The 20,631-nt window shown below is 54.5% G+C and overlaps 1 protein-coding gene across 1 annotated transcript in view; it reads right to left on the bottom strand.

Annotated features, from left to right (window-relative positions):
* Window positions 1-20,506, bottom strand: part of FOXN4 (forkhead box N4) — a 29,403-nt gene extending 8,897 nt beyond the window's left edge. The window contains exons 1-8 of the mRNA XM_004779109.3: window positions 19,955-20,506; window positions 19,019-19,107; window positions 4,878-5,023; window positions 2,815-2,939; window positions 2,575-2,685; window positions 2,121-2,248; window positions 1,414-1,510; window positions 199-406 (exon numbers count right to left, since the gene is read on the bottom strand). Coding sequence (XP_004779166.1) covers window positions 199-406; window positions 1,414-1,510; window positions 2,121-2,248; window positions 2,575-2,685; window positions 2,815-2,939; window positions 4,878-5,023; window positions 19,019-19,104 — 901 coding nt within the window. The 5' untranslated portion in view covers window positions 19,105-19,107; window positions 19,955-20,506. The remainder of the gene's footprint in view (window positions 1-198; window positions 407-1,413; window positions 1,511-2,120; window positions 2,249-2,574; window positions 2,686-2,814; window positions 2,940-4,877; window positions 5,024-19,018; window positions 19,108-19,954) is intronic.
* Window positions 20,507-20,631: the final 125 nt, after the last annotated feature.

Here is a 20,631-nt window from a genome sequence, read left to right as displayed (position 1 = left end):
CTAGGGGCTGCGTTAGGAGACTGAACAGCTTTCCACAGGCCTCTGAACAGACCCTTCCGTGGACTTGCCCCAGGGGAGGCATGTTTCCCAGGAGGAAAGGAGGAAAGTCCACCAGGCACCCGTGTCCCCACCAGCAAGGCCGGGACCTATGGGCAGGGATACGTGTTGCGGGTGGCCGTGGGGGTGTCTAGGCCTCACCGGGGTTGGCCATGCTCCGGTGGATGGCAGCAAGGTCCTTCCTCTTCCACTTGTACATCTCCTCCTCCATCTTGTCGATGCGGGCCAGGTTCAGGGCCCACAGGCAGCCCTTGCGTGAGGAGCCACTCATCTTGTTCTCTACCTTCTCGAAGCACTTGTTCAGGGACAGGTTGTGTCTCACGGAGTTTTTCCAGCCATCGGGAGCTGTCTGTGGGGACAGATGAACACACAGGAGATGCCCTCAGAGACCTTCTTGTAAGCCCTTCCTCTCCAGGGGCATCTCAGACACAGGCCTCAAGGGGCAAGGCATGGCAGTGGTGGGGTGAAGTGAGTCTGACGCCTGGCCTTAAGTTGGGAAGGCAAGAGAGACTGTGGGGACTGTGGCTCACCAGGAGGGCCACGCCCTTTTAAAGGGGCAGCTGCATATCAGCTCCAGCCAACAGTTACTATGTGAGAACAAGCCCAGGGATGCTGAATTGTCCCCTCCTTCTCTCCTCCTTAGGAAGCAAGCGAGAGAGAGGATGCCATCACGCAGATAATTGACCGAGTATATTCAGTCATGTTTCAATGCTCATACTTAATTGTTAGGTAATCAGATACTACAGTGCAGCTCACATTCTAGCCCCTGTCCCCTGCACTCTCACACACCACTGTCTGCAATATTTCTGCGAAGGACACTGTCCAAGTCAGGGACCCTGCAGCTTGGTACCCTCTGACTTCCTTCCCTCCTTATTTCCCTTTGATGCCAACAAAAATAATGTTCGTGATGGCCAGTCACACGCCAGGAGCTGCCACGGCCCTTTACCCACAGAGTCCTCGCTCCCCTGGCCAGCTGGCTGTCATTCTCCCCATCCTACATAGGAGCAAACCAAGGCTCGGAGAAGCAATGGCTCTTGCCACATCTGTGTTCTGCATTAGGGTGTTTTGGGGAGTCTGTGTGGAGTCACTAAGCTGACCCCGCCATCTTCTGCTCTCCCCCACTCCAGGATGCCCGGTGAACTCCATCTCTGGGCAGAGTCCGACTCTAATGCCCCCTCTTCCTTCTGGGCTTCTTTGGCCATGCCTGTGTGAATGCACAGGTGTCTACGGCCATCACTAGGGACCTAAGACAGTGACCCATTTTAGTCTGGGGCCAGTCCCGGGTTCTGGCGGTGTGAGGGAGATGCCAGAGCAGCTGGCCTCTTAACACCCCTACACCCCACTGGGACTCCTCACCTTGAAGTAGGGGAAGTGCTCCTTCATGAAGCTGTAGATCTCACTCACGGGCAGGCTGCCTGTCTTGCTGTTCTTCAAGGCCATGGCGATCAGACAGCTGGAGGCGAAGGGTGGGGCAGGCCAGGATTAAAGGGGTCTCAGGCTGACAGCCCAAGGTCCCCTCTGCCAGGAAGTCTGACCTGCTTGATCTCACCAGTACCAGCCCTTCCATAGTCAAATAGTGTTAGCTCTGGTACCATTCCATGGCCCTAGGTCTTGCCCACCCCTTGCCCTTGTCCTTGACCCTGAGCTCAGACAGTGGCACCAGTCTGAGAAAACTCTTTTCCTCTCTTTATTCCTTCCCCATAGTGAATGTCTGTGGGCCTTTAGACTTAACTAGGCTGCTTACCACCCACCCCCCACTCTTGCAGGGTACACAATATTATTTTGATGGCTTTTTACATCACAGGGAATCAAGGCTCAGAGAGGACAAGCTGCTTCCCCGAGGCCGCATGGTTTGGGAATGACAGAACGGAGCATCCGATGGGCTCTGGGTCTGGAGTGGGTTCTCCACCCTGGGAGCTGATCCTTCCTTGAGCACGTCCCTTCTGGGGGCTCCCCACTTGCCAAAAGCTCCCCCCACCTTGCAAGTCTGAGCTGTCCTAAAGGCAGCCTGGCCTGTCTCCTCCCCTAGCCCCCCCACAGCCGCGGCCCATCCCGGACCTCACCTGTATGAGTAGATGGGCTTGGGGTAGTGTTTGGGGTGCAGTTCCTGAGATGAATGGACAGCCATGCGGGGCTGGGAGTACGGAGACCGTGCTCCAAATGGGGAGCCATACAGGCTCACAGGAGGGCACTTCCCACAGCCAGAGCAGGGAAGCGTGGCAGAGAGAGAAGGTAAGAAAGGACATAAGCCACTCACAGGAACCCTACCCCACCCCAGGCTTGCTTTTTAGGAGATGTTATTTAGTAAGCTGTGAAGTCACCAGCCCCAGGAGACAATCCTGTCTCTCTCTGCTCCCTGCGGGGGTTTTCGGGAACCCAGTGAATGACTCTGTGGGCATGGCGAAAGCTATCTCTGTGTTGCAGGAGAGTAAACTGAGGCTCAGAGAGGTTCCTGGCCAGCCCAATGAAGGGAGGTGTGTCTCTGAGTCTAGGACCCTCCCCCCAGCCCCCGGGTACCTGCTGCGGGCCTGCGGGGAGCGGTAACTGTGTCTGGGGGGTGGACGAGTATAGCTGTGGCGAGTCCTGCAGGCCAGATGAGGGCTGGCCCCCCACAGGGATCTGGCTCACCTGCAGGGGCCACAAGAAGAGATAGAGGGGGTTAGGGTGAGGGTGGATCAGCCCCGCCCTGGAGGACACCCCCCCCCCCCCCCGCCGCCACCACCGCTCGAGCTCCCTGACCCCCGTGGTGATGCTTACAGTGGCTCCGTGACTGGCAATGGGGCCCAGGCCAAGCATGCCTGGGGGGGCCACGCCAGCCGGGCCATGGAGCAGGGCACCTGCGGTAGCTCCCACTTGCAGGTCAGCCGCCCTGGCCAAGGCACCTGCAAAAGGGAAGCACGGAGAGGCTGCTGGGCCAGAGGAATGGGGTCTGCGGGCAGAATGGCTCCATCCCTGGACACCGCCAGAGGACAGAGCCTTCACCCACACCCTTGGGACCAGGTGCATGGCAGGTGCTTGGTAAATCACCACTCAGAGTGCAGTGCTGAGCAGTGGATTCCTACCAGCTGTGTGATCTGGGGCCTGCCTCAGTTTCCCCATCTGTACAGGGGAGCTCCCAAGATCACCTACATATGAAGTTGTTGTGGGGGTTTAAGGGAGGGCATGTCTATACAGGGCTTATCACGTTGCTGGCTGCATGACCACATCTCGGTAAATAGGAGTCAGTAACTAATAATAACAATGATGTCATTAGTATCCCGGTTCTCGTCCATCGTGAAGCCCAAACATCAATTCATTGTTCAGCTCTCCTCCTCAGAATCGTATCTTGGTTCCCAGGGCCACCAGGCTTCGCTCTGAATGCCTTTGTGCCTCCTCTACCCTCTGCCAAGCCCTGCCCCTGAGCTAGTGGATGTCCTCACGCCTGCACTCCAGCCACCCGGTCCTGGGCCTGGGCAAGACACTGTTCATCTATCACAGATCCTCACCACCATTCTGCTTTAGGGCTACCTTCTAGATTAAACCAAGTTGACCTATAAGATGATCCTGCCCTGCGGCCACCTCTTCCAGGAAGCCTTTGGGGTTCCTCGGCTCTCTTCTGAGTCCTGGCCACCACCTGGGCTCATCCGTGGTGCCTTTGGTCTGTCTGCCTCTCTCGGACCAGACCCTCAGCTCCCTGAGAACTAGGACCACATCTTGTATGACTCATAGAGACAGGAGCGTGGGAGGGGTGCAGCCGCCCAGGGAAGAAGGGACAGGCTTCCTTCTTTCATGCTTCCCATCTCTTGCATGCCATATAACACCTACTATAACTCCAAGGTACTTTTGGCATTGAATCTTTTCAACACTCCAGGAGGGCAGCTCTGCTATCCTTTTGTTGCAGATAAGAAAATAGGTCAGAGGGGAAAGTAGTTGCCCAAGGTTATGGATCTGGAGGTTCTAGATGAGGGTTTGGTAAACCCTGATCCAGCAAAGCCAGATCCAGCCTGTGCCATGTTTTTGTAAATAAAGTTTTATTGGTACATAGCTATGCCCGTTCATTTACATTGTCTGGGGCTGGGCTTGTCCTAAAGGGACCCTATGGCCTACGGAGTCTAGATATTGACTACACGGCCTTTACAGAAAGAGTTTGCAGACCCCTGCTACAGACGTTTTGGCCAAGAACAATTTGTTCAATGAAATAAATATTCCTAGACCCTAATTTGTCAACTATTGGCACTTTTAATGTACCTTGATGATTGTTTTCAACACTTCTTATGCCACTATTTTGTCCACTTGCTATCACAGCAGCTAGCTGACATTTATTGAGCACCTACTGTGTGCCAGGACCGTCGGCACCTTCCAATGTATCCTCTCTCTAAAGATCGGGGTTCTGTAGGCTTCTTCAGTAAGGGGCCAGATAGCAAATATTTGAGGCTTTGCCAGCTGTATGGTTTCTGTCTTTGGGTTTTTTACAACCGTTGAAGAATGCAAAACCATTCTGAACATAAGGGCAATACAAAAAATGGGCTGCAGGTTGCAGGCTGCCTTTGGCCTGCAGGCTGTAGTTTGCCAACTGCTTCAGCTGTTCACAAGCCGGGAAGGGGCAGAGAAGGGGCTGTCTTCATTCATCACTGAACCCTGGCACATGCTGGTGAGCACACGAATGCCCCCCATCCCTCCAAAGAAGGTGTCATCAGGCATGTTTTGCAAATGCAGTAAGAGGCACAGAGAGTGAGAGACTGTCATAGTCACCCAGCTGCTGGGGGGCAGTGCTGGGCGGCGCCCCTCCCCCCCCACCCCTGCGCCACGCCTCTCCCCACCCCCACCCCCCTTGCGCCTACCTGGGTGTGGGGGCAGCGCACCGGGGCCACCCAGGTCCATGCGGCCACTCGCCATCTGCTGCAGCCGTGGCACATCCACCGCTGTGAGCCATGACAGGGACTGCAGGTCCCCGGGAAGGTCATCATCACTGCAGGTAGCCAGGAGCCTACAGGGAGGGGCAGGAGCTCGGGCGGGGCGGGGAGCTCAGGTCGGCTCCTGGCCATGTAGGGAGGCGCCCCTCCACCTCTGGAATCATCCCTGGCCCCTCACCCCCCTGAGCCACCCTCATGTGTCCATCCCCTGGGCTAGGCGTGGTCCCTGGATCCCCACTTTGGCAGCCAGATCCCACATCCTCAAATCATGCCTGTGTTTACTGTATCTTACCTTAGTCCCTACCTAGCCCCCAAATAATAAACACTAATGTTTGTTGAACACATACTATGTGCCAGACACCATATCAAATCCTTCATGCGTGGTAAGTCATTGAACACTCTTCACCCCATGAAGCAAACGGTAGTGGTAGTATCCCCATTTTACAGATGGGGAAACTGAGGTGAGGAGCTCGGTGTTCAATAGGCACAGGCCTTTTCAATCCTGTTCAATCCCTGCAGCAGCCCTGAGAGGTCGGATACGCCCACAGGTCCCTCTTGCATTTGGGGAAACTGAGGCTTAGAGCGCTGAGTCGCTTGCCCAAAGCTACACGTAACAGGAAGTGGTGGGGCTGGGACCCAGGCAGCCAGGCCTGAAGCCCAAACTCTTCACCATGCCCCCAGCAGCCCCTGGAGAACCCCGTAGGACCCACATCCACCACCCCTCTACAGATTCTCCACAGAAAGAGAAAGGCTACCCACTGGGAATGGCAGGCAGGTCCCCCCAGTGTGGGGTAAACAGGCCTCCCCAGCACTCCTAAAGTCATGCTTGCCACACGGCTCCAAGGGCCCTGGGCTCCCATGGCAGTGTCTTGTCCACGGGATAAGGTGGCTGCAAACTGGCCCAGAGCCCACACCCGACCCACTAGGCCACCAGGCCAGGGCCCTTCTGGTGTGTGGCCCAGAGGTCCCCAGTCCACATTCTGAGAGCCACGGTTTAAGAATAAGTCTCAGGGCTTCCTAGGAAGGGAGGAGAGAGAAAGCAGCGCAGCCTCCAGCCTTGTCCCGTGTGGGGCCGGGACCCACCATGGGGCATCCGTTTCAGCCCCCCAGGGCCGCCCTCCAGCTGGGGGCTCTCCCCCTGCCGCCCCGCTGTCCCTCGCCTTTTCTCTCCCCACTCCTTCCCACCTCGCCCGTGCTTGCTCTCTCTCCTTCTGTTTTAGGGCCACAATTAGCGTTGCCATGGCCACAACTGCTCCTTGGTGCGGGGCCTGGGCCCTCAGCCCACCAGGCTGGCATCAGGTGACCATCAGGCTGCCCCAGCCATTGGCTGCCTTGTAGGAAAACAGGGCCTGGAAACGATTTGAAAACCCGGCCGGCCGTGTCAGCAGCAGCAGTTGGCCTGGCTGCTGTCCCCCAGCGGCCCATTGTGCGACAAACGACTGTTGCCCCCGTGGCACGTGGCCCCCATTGTCCTAAGGTATCTGTGCCATTGTCGTTGTGGCCCCCCTCCCCACCCCCGGCTGCCACTCCTGCAGCCTGCTCGTAACTCATCTGGCGAGGGACAGCCACAGCCCAGGCCTAGGCGATGCCATCTGTCCCCTCAGGCCCGTGGAGACCATGGGGTGAGACTGAGGGGCAGGGCCTGGTGTGCCGCCCACCGCATGCATGGGGGCGTCTGGCCAGTCCCCCCCACCCCAGGACTGGCCAACCTCCCAGAGTCTGGTGTTGCGAGCCCTGCTCCTGCTCCCTTACCTGCTGTAGCTCCCCATTGCCCCTGCAGCTCTCTCTGGTTCTGGGGCAGCAGGAAGGAATGGAGGTGAGCTGCTGCTGGCAGGTTTCTGAAGCCAGAGCCCCCCCACAGTGGTATTGGTTGGGGGGGGAGCTTGTAAACAAACTGGCTTTCTGGGTGCAAGCAGGGTCTCTGCCGGTTGGTGACTGACAGATCGTCCTCAGAGTGGTTAAGAGCTCAGGCTCTGGCTTCCAATCCTAGTTTTCACTTACCTGTGTACCAGGGCCACTGACTTATTCTCTGTGAGCCTCAGTTTTTATCTGTAAAATAGGGCTAATAACACTTCCTTTCTCCTAGGGTGTCAGGAGGATTCAGCAGCGATCACACGGAAAGCCCTTAGAACAGTGTCTGACTCGGCTGCGATCAAGATTCATTCATACCAGTATTGATGTTACTATCAGCCAGGTCCCTAGAGAACTGGAAGTCTGTGGAAGCTTTGGGCTCTGTGGTCTCAAGGACCCGCCTCTGTTGCTGCAACCACCAGTGGCTCCCGTGTATTGAGCACTGCCTCTATGCTCTCTCCCCATTCTGCAGACAGAGAAACTGAGACTCCCAAGCAGTCACTTAAATGCCTAAGAGCCTGTTTCCCCAGGAGGGAGGATTGCAGAGGGTTAACAATGCTGCTGAGCTCGTGGTGGGGGAGGGTGCGGAGTAAATGGTGCTATTCTGACTGTGCTTTTATGGGGTTTTTTGGTCCTGCTGTTTGTGTGCCCCGACCCCGGCTCCCCATTCCTTCAGCATCACCCACACCCACACACACAAACCTATGAGAAGCACAAGCAGCCTCCTGCGGCCACGCAGTGTCTGTTCCAGCCACCCTCCCCACCCTGGGACCCTCGAGCATGGTCCCACTGCCATGCCTTAGCAATTCCCCCTGCAAGGAGTGCTGCTCTTTTGCTTCCTTCCCCCACCCCCCTTCAAAACGGTGCCCATCCCTGGAGGCTCACTGCACATTGTCTTCTGGCCTCTTACTGTGTGGAAGCGCCTTCAGACATCATCTCATCTCACCACACATTTGATCCATGGGGAAACTGAGGTTAGAAGGGAAACATTTTGCTTCTGATTCATAGTCCAGAAAAAGACCAGGGCTAGGGCTCCGGGCTGTCTGTGCGGGCTCATTCCAGCCCAAGAGTGACTTGTCATCCAGGAAGTCTTGGCCATCCCGACCCCAAGCTCAGGGACCCCTCTGCATCCTGGCTGCTCCCTGCACCTTGCCAGGGCCAGTAAGTTTGTGCTGCTGTCTCTCTGCCCCCTACTGCCACTGTCGGATCACTGAGGGCTTAAATGCCTTCTTGGCTGGTTGAAATAAGCTGACCCCCAGGCCACCAACCCAAAGAATGGTGCGACAGTGGCTCTCATGTCCAGAACTTCTAACACCCACAGAGCTAGCCTCTGCCTCCCTGACTCCTTGCAACAGCCTCCAACAGGGACGGGGAGCAGGCAGCCCCACTGTACAGATGGGGAAACTGAAGCCACCCAAGACTTGAACCCAGGTCTGTCTTGCTCCATCAGAGGGCCCCTGGGGGTGATGCTCCCCTGCCCCCATGAACTTGGGGCTCACGAGTGGGGCTGTGGATACCAGCATTGCCCAGGACTTGATTCAAATGCAGAGTTCAAGACCCAGCCCAGAGCCTGGGGTCCCACCCATGAGCTGTGGAAGCCACATTTGGCACCTCCCAGCAAAGCTCCGGGGGAAGGACAGCTCCAGGGTGGTGTGACAGGACCTTGGGAGGGCACAGTGCAAGCTTTGACTAGACAAATCTGGGTTCAAGTCCTGGTGACCCCTAGCTGTGAGACCTCAGACAAGCCACTTCTGGTCCCTGCGCCTCCATTTTCTCATCTGGAAAATGGGAGTATAACTGTCTCTGTCTCCTTGGGTGGTTTCGAGGAGCCCACAGGCCAGTGTGTATTCCACCTTGAACCCAGGCCTGGTCCCCATTCTCCCTTTGGGATTGGTGGCCAGGCCCCGTGCCCCCTGCTGGGCCTCCCTCCTGCCCGTGCCTAACACTGGCATCTCCCATCCCCGCCTGTCTCCTGCCATGGACATGGACACCCTGAAGCTCTGTGGTGGGGGTCCGCTGGCCCTGAAGCCTGGCTCACTTCCCTCATCCCCCATATTCAGGCCTCTTCCCCGTGCGCCCCAGGAACCGGGAGGCAGTGTGCCAGGCCCTAAATAGGTCCCGTCCCCATTGCCAGGCCCAGGTCCTTACCCATCTGTCTCCTCCACTCCCTGCAGAGGCATGTCAGCCCTCTGTCCACAGTGCTGGTGCTGTGTGAAGCACCTGCCACCTGTCCCTCACCAAGGCCTAGAGTTCCCTCGTTAAAGATGCCCTGGTGAGCCCCATTCCTACTCTCTTCTAGCACTTCCTTGTAAATGGCATAAACCATAGGGTCATCAGCTGGTGTCACCTGAGAAAGACTTCTTGGTTTGAGAACCACTCTGTCTTCCCAGCCAGAGGCCCTCGGACAGGCGTGTAATCTCCAGCCTCAGCTGTCCCACCTGTAAGATGGGTCAAGGGGTAATGCCAGCACCAATTCCTTGTACCCATCCCCAGAGCTGGGGTGATGGTGTATAGCGGACATGGTTTTTGTGAGACATGCGCCATCAGCGAGTGTCTGGGATTCCTCCCTGGGGGATGTGTATGTGTGACCTTCTACCAGTCCCCTGAGTGGGTTTCCCCTCTACTGGGAGAAGACAGGACATTTGCAATTCAAAGGAAAAGGCAAAATCCAGCCCTACCATCCTGGGGGTCTCCCAAGACCCCTCCTGCTCACTCTCTCTAGGTCTGTCTTTTCAGTCTCTGGGTCAGGAGGTATTTCCAAAGAAGACAGGGGCTGTACCCCACCCCCAGCTCTCAGGCACCCCCAGTTCTGGCAGGGAGGAGGCCAGGACCAGGGCTAGGACCAGGGCTGAGTCCACAGCTGGGGGCAGGAGCCCCTAGAAGAACCTGATGTTGAAGCAGGGAACCTTATACTCCCTGAGGGAGGAGCTGTACCCCCCAGAGCCCAGTATAGAGCCAGGCACACAGCAGGTGTTCAAAAAGTCCTCACGGATTGGACAAATGAACAAATAGACCCAGCCTTCTAGATGTCCCCACTCCCACTGCCCCCCCTGTCCCCCAGGGCCAGGCAAGGGTGAAAGGCCCAGCTTAATTTTATTTAATTTTATAAAAGCCTATGGAAATCGCTTGGGGTGGGCAAGTCCCTGCTGTGTGCCCAGCCCGATCAGGCAGGTGTGGTTACTTGTTACCGCCTTCCCGTTTACCAGATAGAGACACTGAGGCCAGGGAGAAATAGGCCTGTCTACGGCCCCCCAACTGGGGACTGGGCTGGTTACAGCCCCATTGTCCTCTCTCCCTGCCCCATAAGGAACAGTTAAAGAAATATTTTCTGTGGATTCTAGAAAATTCTAGCACTGTGCTATCCATAGGAAGCCACACGTGACTATTTAAATTTACTAAAATTAGGTACAGATTTCGTTTCTTCATCCTACCAGCCACATTTCAAGGGTTCAATGGCCACGCTGTATTGGACAGCATGGAATTGGAACATTTCCATCACCACAGAAAGTTCTTACAAGACAGTGGTGGTCTGGAACATTCTTTTCAGTCATGATGGAAAAATCTGTGGTGTTTCCACATTGCCTTAAAATTGGAAATATGATTAAGGTTTGGAAATTTCAGGAGCTGATTTCATGGAATTTTTGTTTTAGTATGTTTCATTATAAAAGACTCCCCCACTTTACCTCCTACCAGGGAGGAAGTTATAGGAGAGCTCTGTAAAAATGGGGACCTTGTACTAAGGCAGCTCACAAAGTAGTGAGCTCTCTTTCATGGGGGGCATTCAAGCAGGAGTTGATGGATGACCGGTCAGGCCCCTACTGGATGAAAGATGAGCCCAAGCCTCCTCCAAGTTCCCTTTGATGCCAAGACTCCACAGCTCAAGGGGGCAGCCTGCACGTAGTCTCTGCTCACATTTCCAAAGTTCTATCATCTTGGGGAAGTGCTTCTTCCTCTCTCGGCCTCAGTTTCCCCATCTGTTATGCAACAGTGTCAGAGTAGACAATGGTTAGGGGAAGGCATGAACCCCAAGGTGGGTGGACCAGGGTCTGAACACTCCTGGCTGTGTGTTGGTCACCTGCTCTGGGGCTCAGTGTAGAAAGCAGGAATAGTAAAGACATCTACCCGGAGGTGATGGGCAAGGACGTCACCCTAGCTCATTAGCATCAGACCAGATGAAACATCAAGTTTTCCACTGAAAAATCAGGTTGTTAAAATCAGGGGTCCCAAAGGTAATCCCAGATAGGGCTTCCCTTCTCAAACCAACTGGGGCATTTATTATCAACAGGGGGTCCCTCCTCATTAACGAGTGGAGAGCTTTTGGGGCAAAATGAAAATAAAAAAACCTATCTGGCTCCCCAGGGTCCCCTGAATTCAGTAACCGCTCCCCACCGCACACAGGGACATATCCATCCTTTCCTTATTAGAACCCCCCACCACACACACCCCTGGGGGGGGGGGTGTCGTCACCCCTGTTCATAGATAGGAGAGGTGAGGCCGAGCCAGGAGAATTTGCCTCCGCAGCCTCTGGCCAATGGCCTCAGGTACCCGCTCCAGCACTTTTCCCTGAGCCTCAGTTTCCCCATCTGGAACACCACGGGTCTGAGCCCCTTCCATCTCGGTGGGGCTGCCACTGGGATGGACACACAGCCTGCAGGGCCACTCGGGGTAGACTGCAGAGGGAGTGGGGGATGCGGGAGGCTGTGGTTAGACCCTGGTTAGGAGCCAGGTGGTAGCCCGGGGAATAGTCTATCAGCAGTGTACTCATCTGGCCGACATTTTCCAAGAGCCTACTATGTGCTGATTATTCTACATGTCTCATCTGTGGGCCCTTGTGAGTTTGCTCATCAGAAGTCCCAAGCCTTCTGCAATACCACACTCCGAGCCTATCCCAGCTAGCACCTCCCCACTCCCCACCCCTGTTGCCTTTTCTGGGGCATTTTAAAGTTGGGATGACAAGTGTCGGCTCTGGGGTCAGCCAGGCCTAGATTTGAATTCCATGCAGCTACTTACTGAGACTGGTCTGCAGGAGTCTACCTCTCTGGGGCTCAGTTTGCTCATCTGTACCATGGGGTGCTAACATCTGTGCTCATTCTCAGAGTATTTGTTGAGGGCGGGGGGGAGGGGTGTTCCCAGCCCACCTGTGTGCCTTGCGTGGCAGTGTTTGCATGATTATAACCATCTTCTAAAAAGTGAGCATCCAGCAGAGTGGGCTCTAAGGTAGAAGCACTAGCAGAGTGTCCCTGAACTCCTGAAATATTCCCTGAACTCCAACTCGCTGTGCTGGGTGGCAAGCACACAGAAGGGCCTCTGTCCAAGGAGATAACTTTCTAAGTGACCCAGGATGGAGGGTTGGTCCCCTAGCATGCCTACCTCCCTGCCAGCCCTCTTTGGTCTACACCTCCCTCAACTCTCAAAAGTCTGCAGAATGGCTCCTTAGCAAACCCATTTCTCAGATTGCTGAGGCTCAGAGAGGCAAAGGGATAGCGCTCAGCCAAACAGCATGGAAGCAAAAGAGCTGGGGCGTAAACCACCCACCCTGGAGCCTCTTTGCTTGGTCTCTCTGCCAGTTTAGCTGAAATAAATCAAGCTGTGGGCAGGAAGAGTGAGTCAGTATCCTCATTTTTAGAAGGATCGGATGGGCGCCTCCTTGGCAACCCTGGGCAAAGCGAGGCACCACTGGAGTCCATGACTGTCATACTATACGGACCAGGGGACCAACCTGACGATGTTAATTAACAATGTCCTTAATTAATCAGCGTGTCGCTGGAGGGATGGGAGCTGAGCCAAGAGGGCAGGGCACTGCAGGGGTGAGCCCGGGGACACCTGGATTCCAGGCCTGGCCCTACTCCTAACAGAGGTCCTTGTGCAGGTAACTCAGTGCCTGTGAGATTCCACTTGCGCATGTGTGGGCAAGATGGGGGAAGAGGGCCTGCCGCTTGGTTCAGGGCAAACCACAGGAAGGGTATGGAACACCATTTGGCTCAAGGGCTAGACAACTATTTGTGGAATGGATGGATTTAACACCTAGCAGTCAGAGTAGCCTTTCAAAAGAGACGTGAGAATGTGGCCCTGTCCTTAAAACCCGTTAGGGGAGTAAGGGTCCAGGTACTCACTGTGGTCTGGCCTGGCCGCCTCCCACCCCTGCCTTCCCCTCCTGTCCTCATCTCCTCCGTTCTAGCAAACCTATCTATCCTTGAGTTCCTCAAACATTCTAAGTGCTCTTTGCATATGCTGTTCCCTCTGCCCGGAATGCTATTCCATGCAGTCATTCGCAGCTGGCTCCTCCTCATGCTACTCAGCACAGCCCAAATCTTCCCTCCTCAAAGAGGTTCCCCTGGCCTCTGGGGGTTCTTCCTGTATGTGTCTGCAGAACATTAAGCATTTTTCAAGTATTCATTTATGTATGTTTCCAGTCTTTCCACGCTAAGAGGGCAAGGACTAGGAGGCCCTATGTTTTGTTCAGCACAGGGCCTGGCACCCTATGGGCGTTTATTACCTCTTTGCTAAAATAAGAGAAGGTGGAAGGATACCCCCGCCCAGCCGCCCAGCTCAACTAGAATGTGACTTGCATTGCCCAGTCTCTAGCCATTTCCTGCCTGGCTTGGCCATACCCCCACCCCAGGAAGCCTCCCAGACCCGTCCAGTATCTCCCAGTCTTTCCATCCCCTGGAATGATTAGAGCTTTTAATGTCTACATAGCATAGACCCCTGAGATCACCCATTAATTTTACTCAGGCATTGCCAAGCCCCACCTTCCAGATACTAAACTCCTGGAGGTCAAGGGATGACTTTGTCTTATACATGATTACAGTCAGAGTGACCAGACAGCTTTCATTCTTTGACAAATATTTGTCCCCTCTCCCCCAAGGTGAGCTGGACCCCTGCGGCCACTGCCTCCTGTTGCTATAAAAGTAAAACTCCATGGAGCCCTTGCTAAGGGACTTGGCCGTGCCTGCAGTGGGCCACCTGTATTGGGGGAAGGATTACTGTTTCTGTGGAGATTTTCGCTTACAGAGCTCCCGTGCAAAGCCCGCAGTGAACTCTGTTTCCTATATCGGGGTTCCTTAATGTCAATACAGTAATTGTGCCATGGAAGGAAACAACCATTTATGACCCAAATCCCATCTTAACAAAGCTATGTTACCTTGGGTGAATCACTTCACCCCTCTGCACCTTGATTTTCCCATCTATAAAATGGAATCATTCTCCTAATAATTTCCACCATGGATGGCAGCTGTAAGGATAAGATCAGAGAAGGTAGAAGAGAGCCCAGCACATGGCAGGTGCTCAGACAATGTTCCTTCTTTCCTCTCCTCTGGCTTCGCATGGTCCCTAGGAGGGGTTCCCACAGCAAAAACTGTCTTTGGAGAAACACGTTACCAACCCAGCGGAGCAGAAGACAGAGGCACATTCAGGCCTGGGATATCACTTCTGCTCTGATTACAACGCGGAGGTTTTACCTGCCTCCTGGAGATGTGGTCGGTAGGAAATTGTTACATTACCACAAACTGTTCCTGTTTCCAATCCAACCTGTACACAAAAGGGACTAAGCATCTCATGGTGGTGTTTATTTAGTTAACGTAGCTTTTGAAATATCTTTTGTAACCGTTTACAGGAAAAAGAAAACCAAATGCAGTTTAGCAAGCTCGGGAATTCCCAGCGGGGCCAAGAGTAAGCTTAGTATGAAATGATTTGATTAGGAGCCTGGAAAAGAGAATCTTTCCTTTCTAGAACTCTGCTGGGACTTGGTGGGAGGGTGGGCAGTGGGTTTGTGCATGTGTGTGCCCATGAATCTTGGGGTGGAACCCAAGACCCCAAAGGAAGTCTGGACCCCCGGGAAGGCTACCTCTCTTTTCCTTGCCTGCAAGGTAGCCTGAGGAGCTTCTGGTCACCCGGAAAGAGAAGGGGTATACAGATGTGGGGACTGTCACTGCCCCTGACAGACAGAGCCCCCACCCTCCCTCCTGCAAGGAGGTCACAACCAATGGGCAGAGCCACACCGATGGTGGGGAAACCACCTCCCCTCCCCCACAGCTCAGCAGGGAGCTCGAGAGGAAAAGCAGGTGGCGTCTGCCCACCCAGGTCCACACGGTAGGGTCCTGTCATCATTTGAGTATAAACCTCCCTGCCTTTCCGTGGATGTGTTCTTATGTGCTACTGAGCAAGCCAGCCATCTCCCAATGAATATTTATTAAGCATCCAGTCTGTGTCCAGCACTGTGGTTCAGAGATGAGAAAACCAGTGTCCAAAGAGAGGAGGGGTTTTGTGCACATCTTGAGGGGGGATATGGCTCTGGGAGAAGGTGAGGGTCCAAGGAGCCAGCAGTCTACCTTCTTTCTCTGGGCCTCAGTTGCCCAATCTGTAAAAGGAGATGGCTGGACCTGACCTCTAGGATAAGTTCTTGAAGTTGGGGCAAGGGGTGGAAACCTGCTGTTCTGCCTCTTCCTGAATGTATGCCTCTGGACTCCGTCTCCTTGTCTGTGAATTGGGATCATGCCAGCACCTAATTTCATGGTTGTTATATGAAGACTGAACGGGATGGGGAGCTTCCTAAGGAGTTTCATGGGTTTCTGGCACACAGTAGGTGCTTAGGAAGTTGTTATTTTGCAGAACCTTGGCGAGCGTACTTCCTTCCCAGCCCCGAGCCAAAGGGGTACAGGCTAACTCGCATCTAACATAAGCCGTTGCTGTTGCTGTCGGTGGGGTCAGGGCTGGCCCTGCCCTGGCCCCAGGCCCCAGCGTCACAGGCAGGGAGCCTCTGCCAATTTGCTGTCTAAGCCAAGCCACTGACTCCCCGACAGCTCTCCCGGGGGTGGGGTGGTAGGGGAGTGGGGGGGTGGGGGGGGTGGGGGGGTGGGAGGGGGGCAGGGCAGCCTCCAGCTGCTGTCCCCCAGCCCCGCCCCCTCCATCCCCACACACAGCCATTGAAAGCTAACGGCCAAAGGCGGCCCTTGGGGATGGAGGGCTGCAAGGGGGCTGGAAACAGGCTGGACCAGCAGCCTGAGTGGTCCTTGGAGCCATTCCCTGGAGACGCAAGAGAGGCAATGAGAAGCCCATAAACTTCTCCTTGGCTATTATTCAGGGAGAAAAATGGGAGTGGTTGGAAGGGGCCAGAGAGGTGCTACGTGATCATCGAAGCTCTCCTCCATGAGAAAGCACTCTATTCCAGGTCTGGCCGAACTCCTTTTCGGCAGAAAAATCACTGCAGAATCCTTGCAATGACTTGTGACCCAGGTTCTCTCATTACTCCATTTCACAGATGAAGAGAGTGAGGCACAGAGAGGGATAGTGACTTGTCTGGAATCACACAGCGGCAAAATGGCAGAGCAACTTATTCTGTTCCAGCCCTTGCATTCTTCACCAGTGGGACATGGGAGTGGAGTGGATGTGGGGGTGACAATACCCTCTGGGTGAGACAGCTTCTGGTTCGACCGCCTTTACCCATGACTGTGTCATCGTGTAAAGCCAGTTCAACAGGTCAAGCCTTGGTTTCCTCATCTGCAAACCAGGCAGAGGCAGGCTACACTCATGGGGATGGTTGTGGCACAGGTAGTAAAGGCTTAAGAGACCACCAGCTGCAATTCTTTTGATTACTACCCTGCCTTCCAGGCATGCTCGCTGTGGAACACAAGAAAGTCCTGGATCCATGCAAACAGGAAAGGCAGTATGCCCAGGCAACTCTGGGTGGGGGCTGAGGCTGGACTGCTCCTTGCTCTACTGGCCCCAGCCCTGCCAGCTGGTCAGGGAACTGGGTAGGCACTGAGGGTTCCCCCGCACCCCAGCCCCCGTGCCCCCCGTAAGCTTACTGCCTGCTCTCTGCTCTTTCTGGACACAAGCAGCTTGCCCAGTGCCCCCAGACAGTTTGTGAGCTGGGCTGGCCAAGACACAGGGGACTGAGACCCCAAGGGTTAGAGCAGGTGGGAGCCCCTGTTGGGCAGTACCTGGGAGAAGGTGAGGGTCCAAGGAACTCCCTAGAACTCCTCTCTCACAGCAAGCCAGCCTCGTTGATGGAACTAAGTCATAAGAACAAGAGCACCGGGCGCCTGGGTGGCTCACAGGGTTAAGCCTCTGCCTTTGGCTCAGGTCATGATCTCAGGGTCCTGGGATCCAGTCCCACATAGGGCTTTCTGCTCGGCAGGGAGCCTGCTTCCTCCTCTCTCTCTCTTTGCCTGCCTCTCTGTCTGCTTGTGATCTCTGTCTGTCAAATAAATAAATAAAATCTTAAAAAAAAAAAAAAAAAGAACAAGAGCACCTGCTGGTTCTGTGTCTCTTGCCCTATAAAATGGACCCAGTTCTTCCAGCAGCCACAGGAAGGACATGCCCTCATCGTGTTCATTTGAAAGGTGAGGAAACTCAACTTGTCCAAAGCTGGCTTTTGAACTTGCACACACATCCGACTCCAGAGCAGCCGCTGTTCTCATCCCGATTTCCTAACTCTGGGGCTTTTATGGGGTGCCTGAGGCAACAATAAAGCTCTATGGTACTAGGGAAGCAATGGCTTCCCTCACCTCCCAACACCGGCTTCCAGCTGGGAGGACAGAGGGAGAGCCACCCCCAGACTGGAGTGCCTCCTGGGGGCCAGACAATTTCATAGATATTGCACTTAAAACCAGTGAGAGGTAACTTTTATGAGCCCGGCTGTGCAGACAAATGAAGGTTCAGAAGGGAAATTGCCCAGGATCATGCAACTGGCAAGTGGCTGAGCTGGAAATTGTGTTTAATCTTTCTAATAACTCCATGCGGTGGGTACTATTTCTAGTCCCATTTTATGGATGAAGGAAACTCAGACTGCTCTGCACAGCCAGAAGAGCTGGGATCATAACTGATTTCACAGTCCAAGCTCCTAACACCCTCAGGCTGCCCCCAGTCCACCTGCCATGATTTAAACCCGTTCGGGGCTGGAAAGAAGCCTAGAGGTCCGTGGTTGTGTACTTTCCTGCTTTCCATTAAAGATTTTATTTCATTGCTCCAAGCCTTGGTTCTTCACTTGTACAGTGGAGGCTAATCAGAGCAGCTCCCAAGCTAGGCATACAGTAGGTGCTCAAAGAATGCTACATGCCTGGAGTCCATCTGGGGTCCCGGACCTGCACACAGTAAGTTCTCAGCAAATAGCTGTTTGCATTTGCGTCTTCATTTGGATCTCAGAAAGCAACCTCCAGGCCCACAGCCCTGAGGAAGCAACCTCCCTCTAATTGGGGGCCTCCGTCCGTCCCAGAGGGCACTGCTGGGGAGTTGCAGTGGCCCCCAGGAGGCCAGACAGCCCCTGGGTAAACAGGACTGATCCGAGGTGACAGCCTGCTCTTCCCAGGCCAGGCGCTGTCCTGTCCCTGCTCCATAATCTGGGCTGTGCCCCCTCAACCCATGAACGTGTCTTCCCTGATGGGTGGGGCACTGGGAACCAACCAGTTCAGGCCTCCTGGGCTCAAGGAAGAGTGGCTGGGAGGAGACTCCAGATCATTCCTTTTTCTCCCTCTCTTTGCTATGTGACCTTGCACAAACCCTTTCTCCCTTCTTGGCCTCAGTCTCCCCAGCTGTAAAAGCAGGGAACGGGACTGGTTGACCCCCTAGGGGCCGTCTGAGCTCTGAGGTTTGAAGACAAAAAGGCAAAGGCTCTGTGGAGCTTTCCCCCACCCAATTGTACCTCGCTTCATCCTGTCTCAAGAAATCATTTATTTTGGCCTCAGACTCCACCAAATTTATTCCTCAAATACATGAGACCCAGGAGAGACCTTAATTCAAGAGCATCATTTAACTGACAAGCAAATGAGGCCCAGAGAGGGCAAGGGACTTGCTCAAAATCATACAGCCAAGCTAAGAATTCAGTTCCCACTCACAACTTTTCCAGCATCCAAAGAGGATGTAAGCCAGTTCCTCCCACCACCACAACCCCCCCCCCGCAAAGCTTTTGGGGGGCATTTCCTGGAGCCCCTTTGGGGCCATTGTAGGGGAAGCAATCTATTGTCTTAACATTTGCCAGGATGCCCTGTCTCTCACCCAGGAGGGGACCTCCCTTGGAAGAGACAAAAGATTGGGCTTTGAGAGGTCCCATTTCCCCAGGCCACAAGCCCAGATACTCTCAGAGAGATCTTCTCCCTCTCTTGCAAAATCACAGAATTTAATGTAACAATAGTTCTTGGGCAGAAACCATAAACATTAGCACAGAAACACTTTACACAATTTGAAAATATAGAGACTGTTATTGCTGAAGCAACCCTCACCTGTACTCCTGCGGAGAGGGGTGGTGGTTTTGCCCTGAGTTTCGAATAATTCCTGACATCATGGATGAGATGTCACTTTCTATCATCTCCTTGGGGAAAAGACAAGAAGGAAAACAAAACAAAACAAAACAACTCCCATCAGTGACAATGTGGACAGGGTAGGAAGTCGGTTTTCCCACAGCTCTGAAGGATGGAACTCAAACAACTAGCAGAACACTTCAAAAAGAAAAAAAAAAAAAGGTGGTACTAGAGGATTTCTGGACATCAGAGGTCACTTTCCCAGGGCAAGTCTACAGGGTTCCAGAAGCAAAGGAAGAGAATGGAATGGAATTGCAGGTTCTTTCGAATTCGTGGGAAAAGGGGAGGAAGACTCTAGAATCCAAATGTCAAGTCTTGGAAAATGTGGACTTGCAAAATAGAAATCAGAAAAACCAGATTCTCTTCCCAGCCTATTTTCAACCGCAGCTCTGTTACAATCACTTTGAAAATAAAAAAAATTTTCAAAAAAAGGACAGCTTGATGTGTCATGTATGTATCTCTGGGGGAACCAAATTCCCACTAGCAAAGGGAATAATCCCCGCTAGGCTCTCGCCCTTGAAATGCCTACAGAAATGCCACATGCCCTGGCTGGAAAATCAGTCCAACCCCCACCCGCACCCCACCCCCCGCCACACAGAAACACAGCCTAAAAAAACAAAACAAAACAAAACAAAACTTCCCTGAGTTTCTCAAACTTCAATCCTGAAACCAACGCAGAAACCCACCAAAAGACTCTCAGTTCCGCCCCAAAAGTCACTCAGGGACTCCCGGGAAGGAGAAAAGGGGAGCAGAGAGAGGTAGTCCCCACGGCCCCTGCACCCGGGTCTCCACCCCTGGAAATGCAATGCTGGGCACTGCCCCGGAGGAGGGAGCAAAGCCGACCCTGCAAGGTGGTACCTGGCGCGGATCCTCGCCGGGTCGCCGCTGCAGGCTCTCCTGGGGCGGGCGGGGGTTTTGGAGGGGGCTCCCTCGCGCTCTCCCCTCGCGTTCGGCAATTTGGCCGCCGTCGCGGCTCGAACCGTTTTTAAATTTCCCTCTCTGGAGCTGTCCAGCTCAGAGCATGCGCAGTAGCCGTGCAGGGGGCTTTTTTTTTTTTTTCCCCAAGGGTCAGTTACAGGGCAGGGTTCAAGGGGATTGCAGCGGGTGTTTCCCAGCATCGGCGAGCCTTGCACGCCCCGGGGCTCCGGGTGGGGTGGGGCGGGGCGGTGCGCAGGGGTGGGGACACCCCTCTTCAAACTTTGCCAGTGGTGGCAGCAACTGCATGCTCGGGAGCAAGCTTTGAGGAGCAGTGGGAGGGTGATTTTGGCCAAAAGAATTAAGTTGCAAAAGGAGGCCGGGTGCATTAAAACTTGCACTCCGTCACCTCCCCAGGGGGAAAGGAGGTGGGTGGCCGGAGAGCTCTGCCGAGACCTCTCCTCTCCCCCTAAGCGGGGACCGGCCAGGGGGCCGAGTCCGAGCTCCAGGTAGACGAGGATTCCGGCCACCTGTCCCTTTAAGAAAGTTGCGCCCGCGTGTTGGCGGGCGGGGGCTGCGGGGCCGGGAGCGCTCGCGCCGGGCGCCTCCACCTGCCGGGG

Source organism: Mustela putorius, unplaced genomic scaffold (genome assembly GCF_011764305.1).
Source record: "Mustela putorius furo isolate JIRA1106 unplaced genomic scaffold, ASM1176430v1.1 tig00000193_pilon_pilon_pilon, whole genome shotgun sequence".
Lineage (NCBI taxonomy): Eukaryota > Metazoa > Chordata > Mammalia > Carnivora > Mustelidae > Mustela > Mustela putorius.
This window is presented reverse-complemented; position numbering and strand designations above follow the sequence as displayed.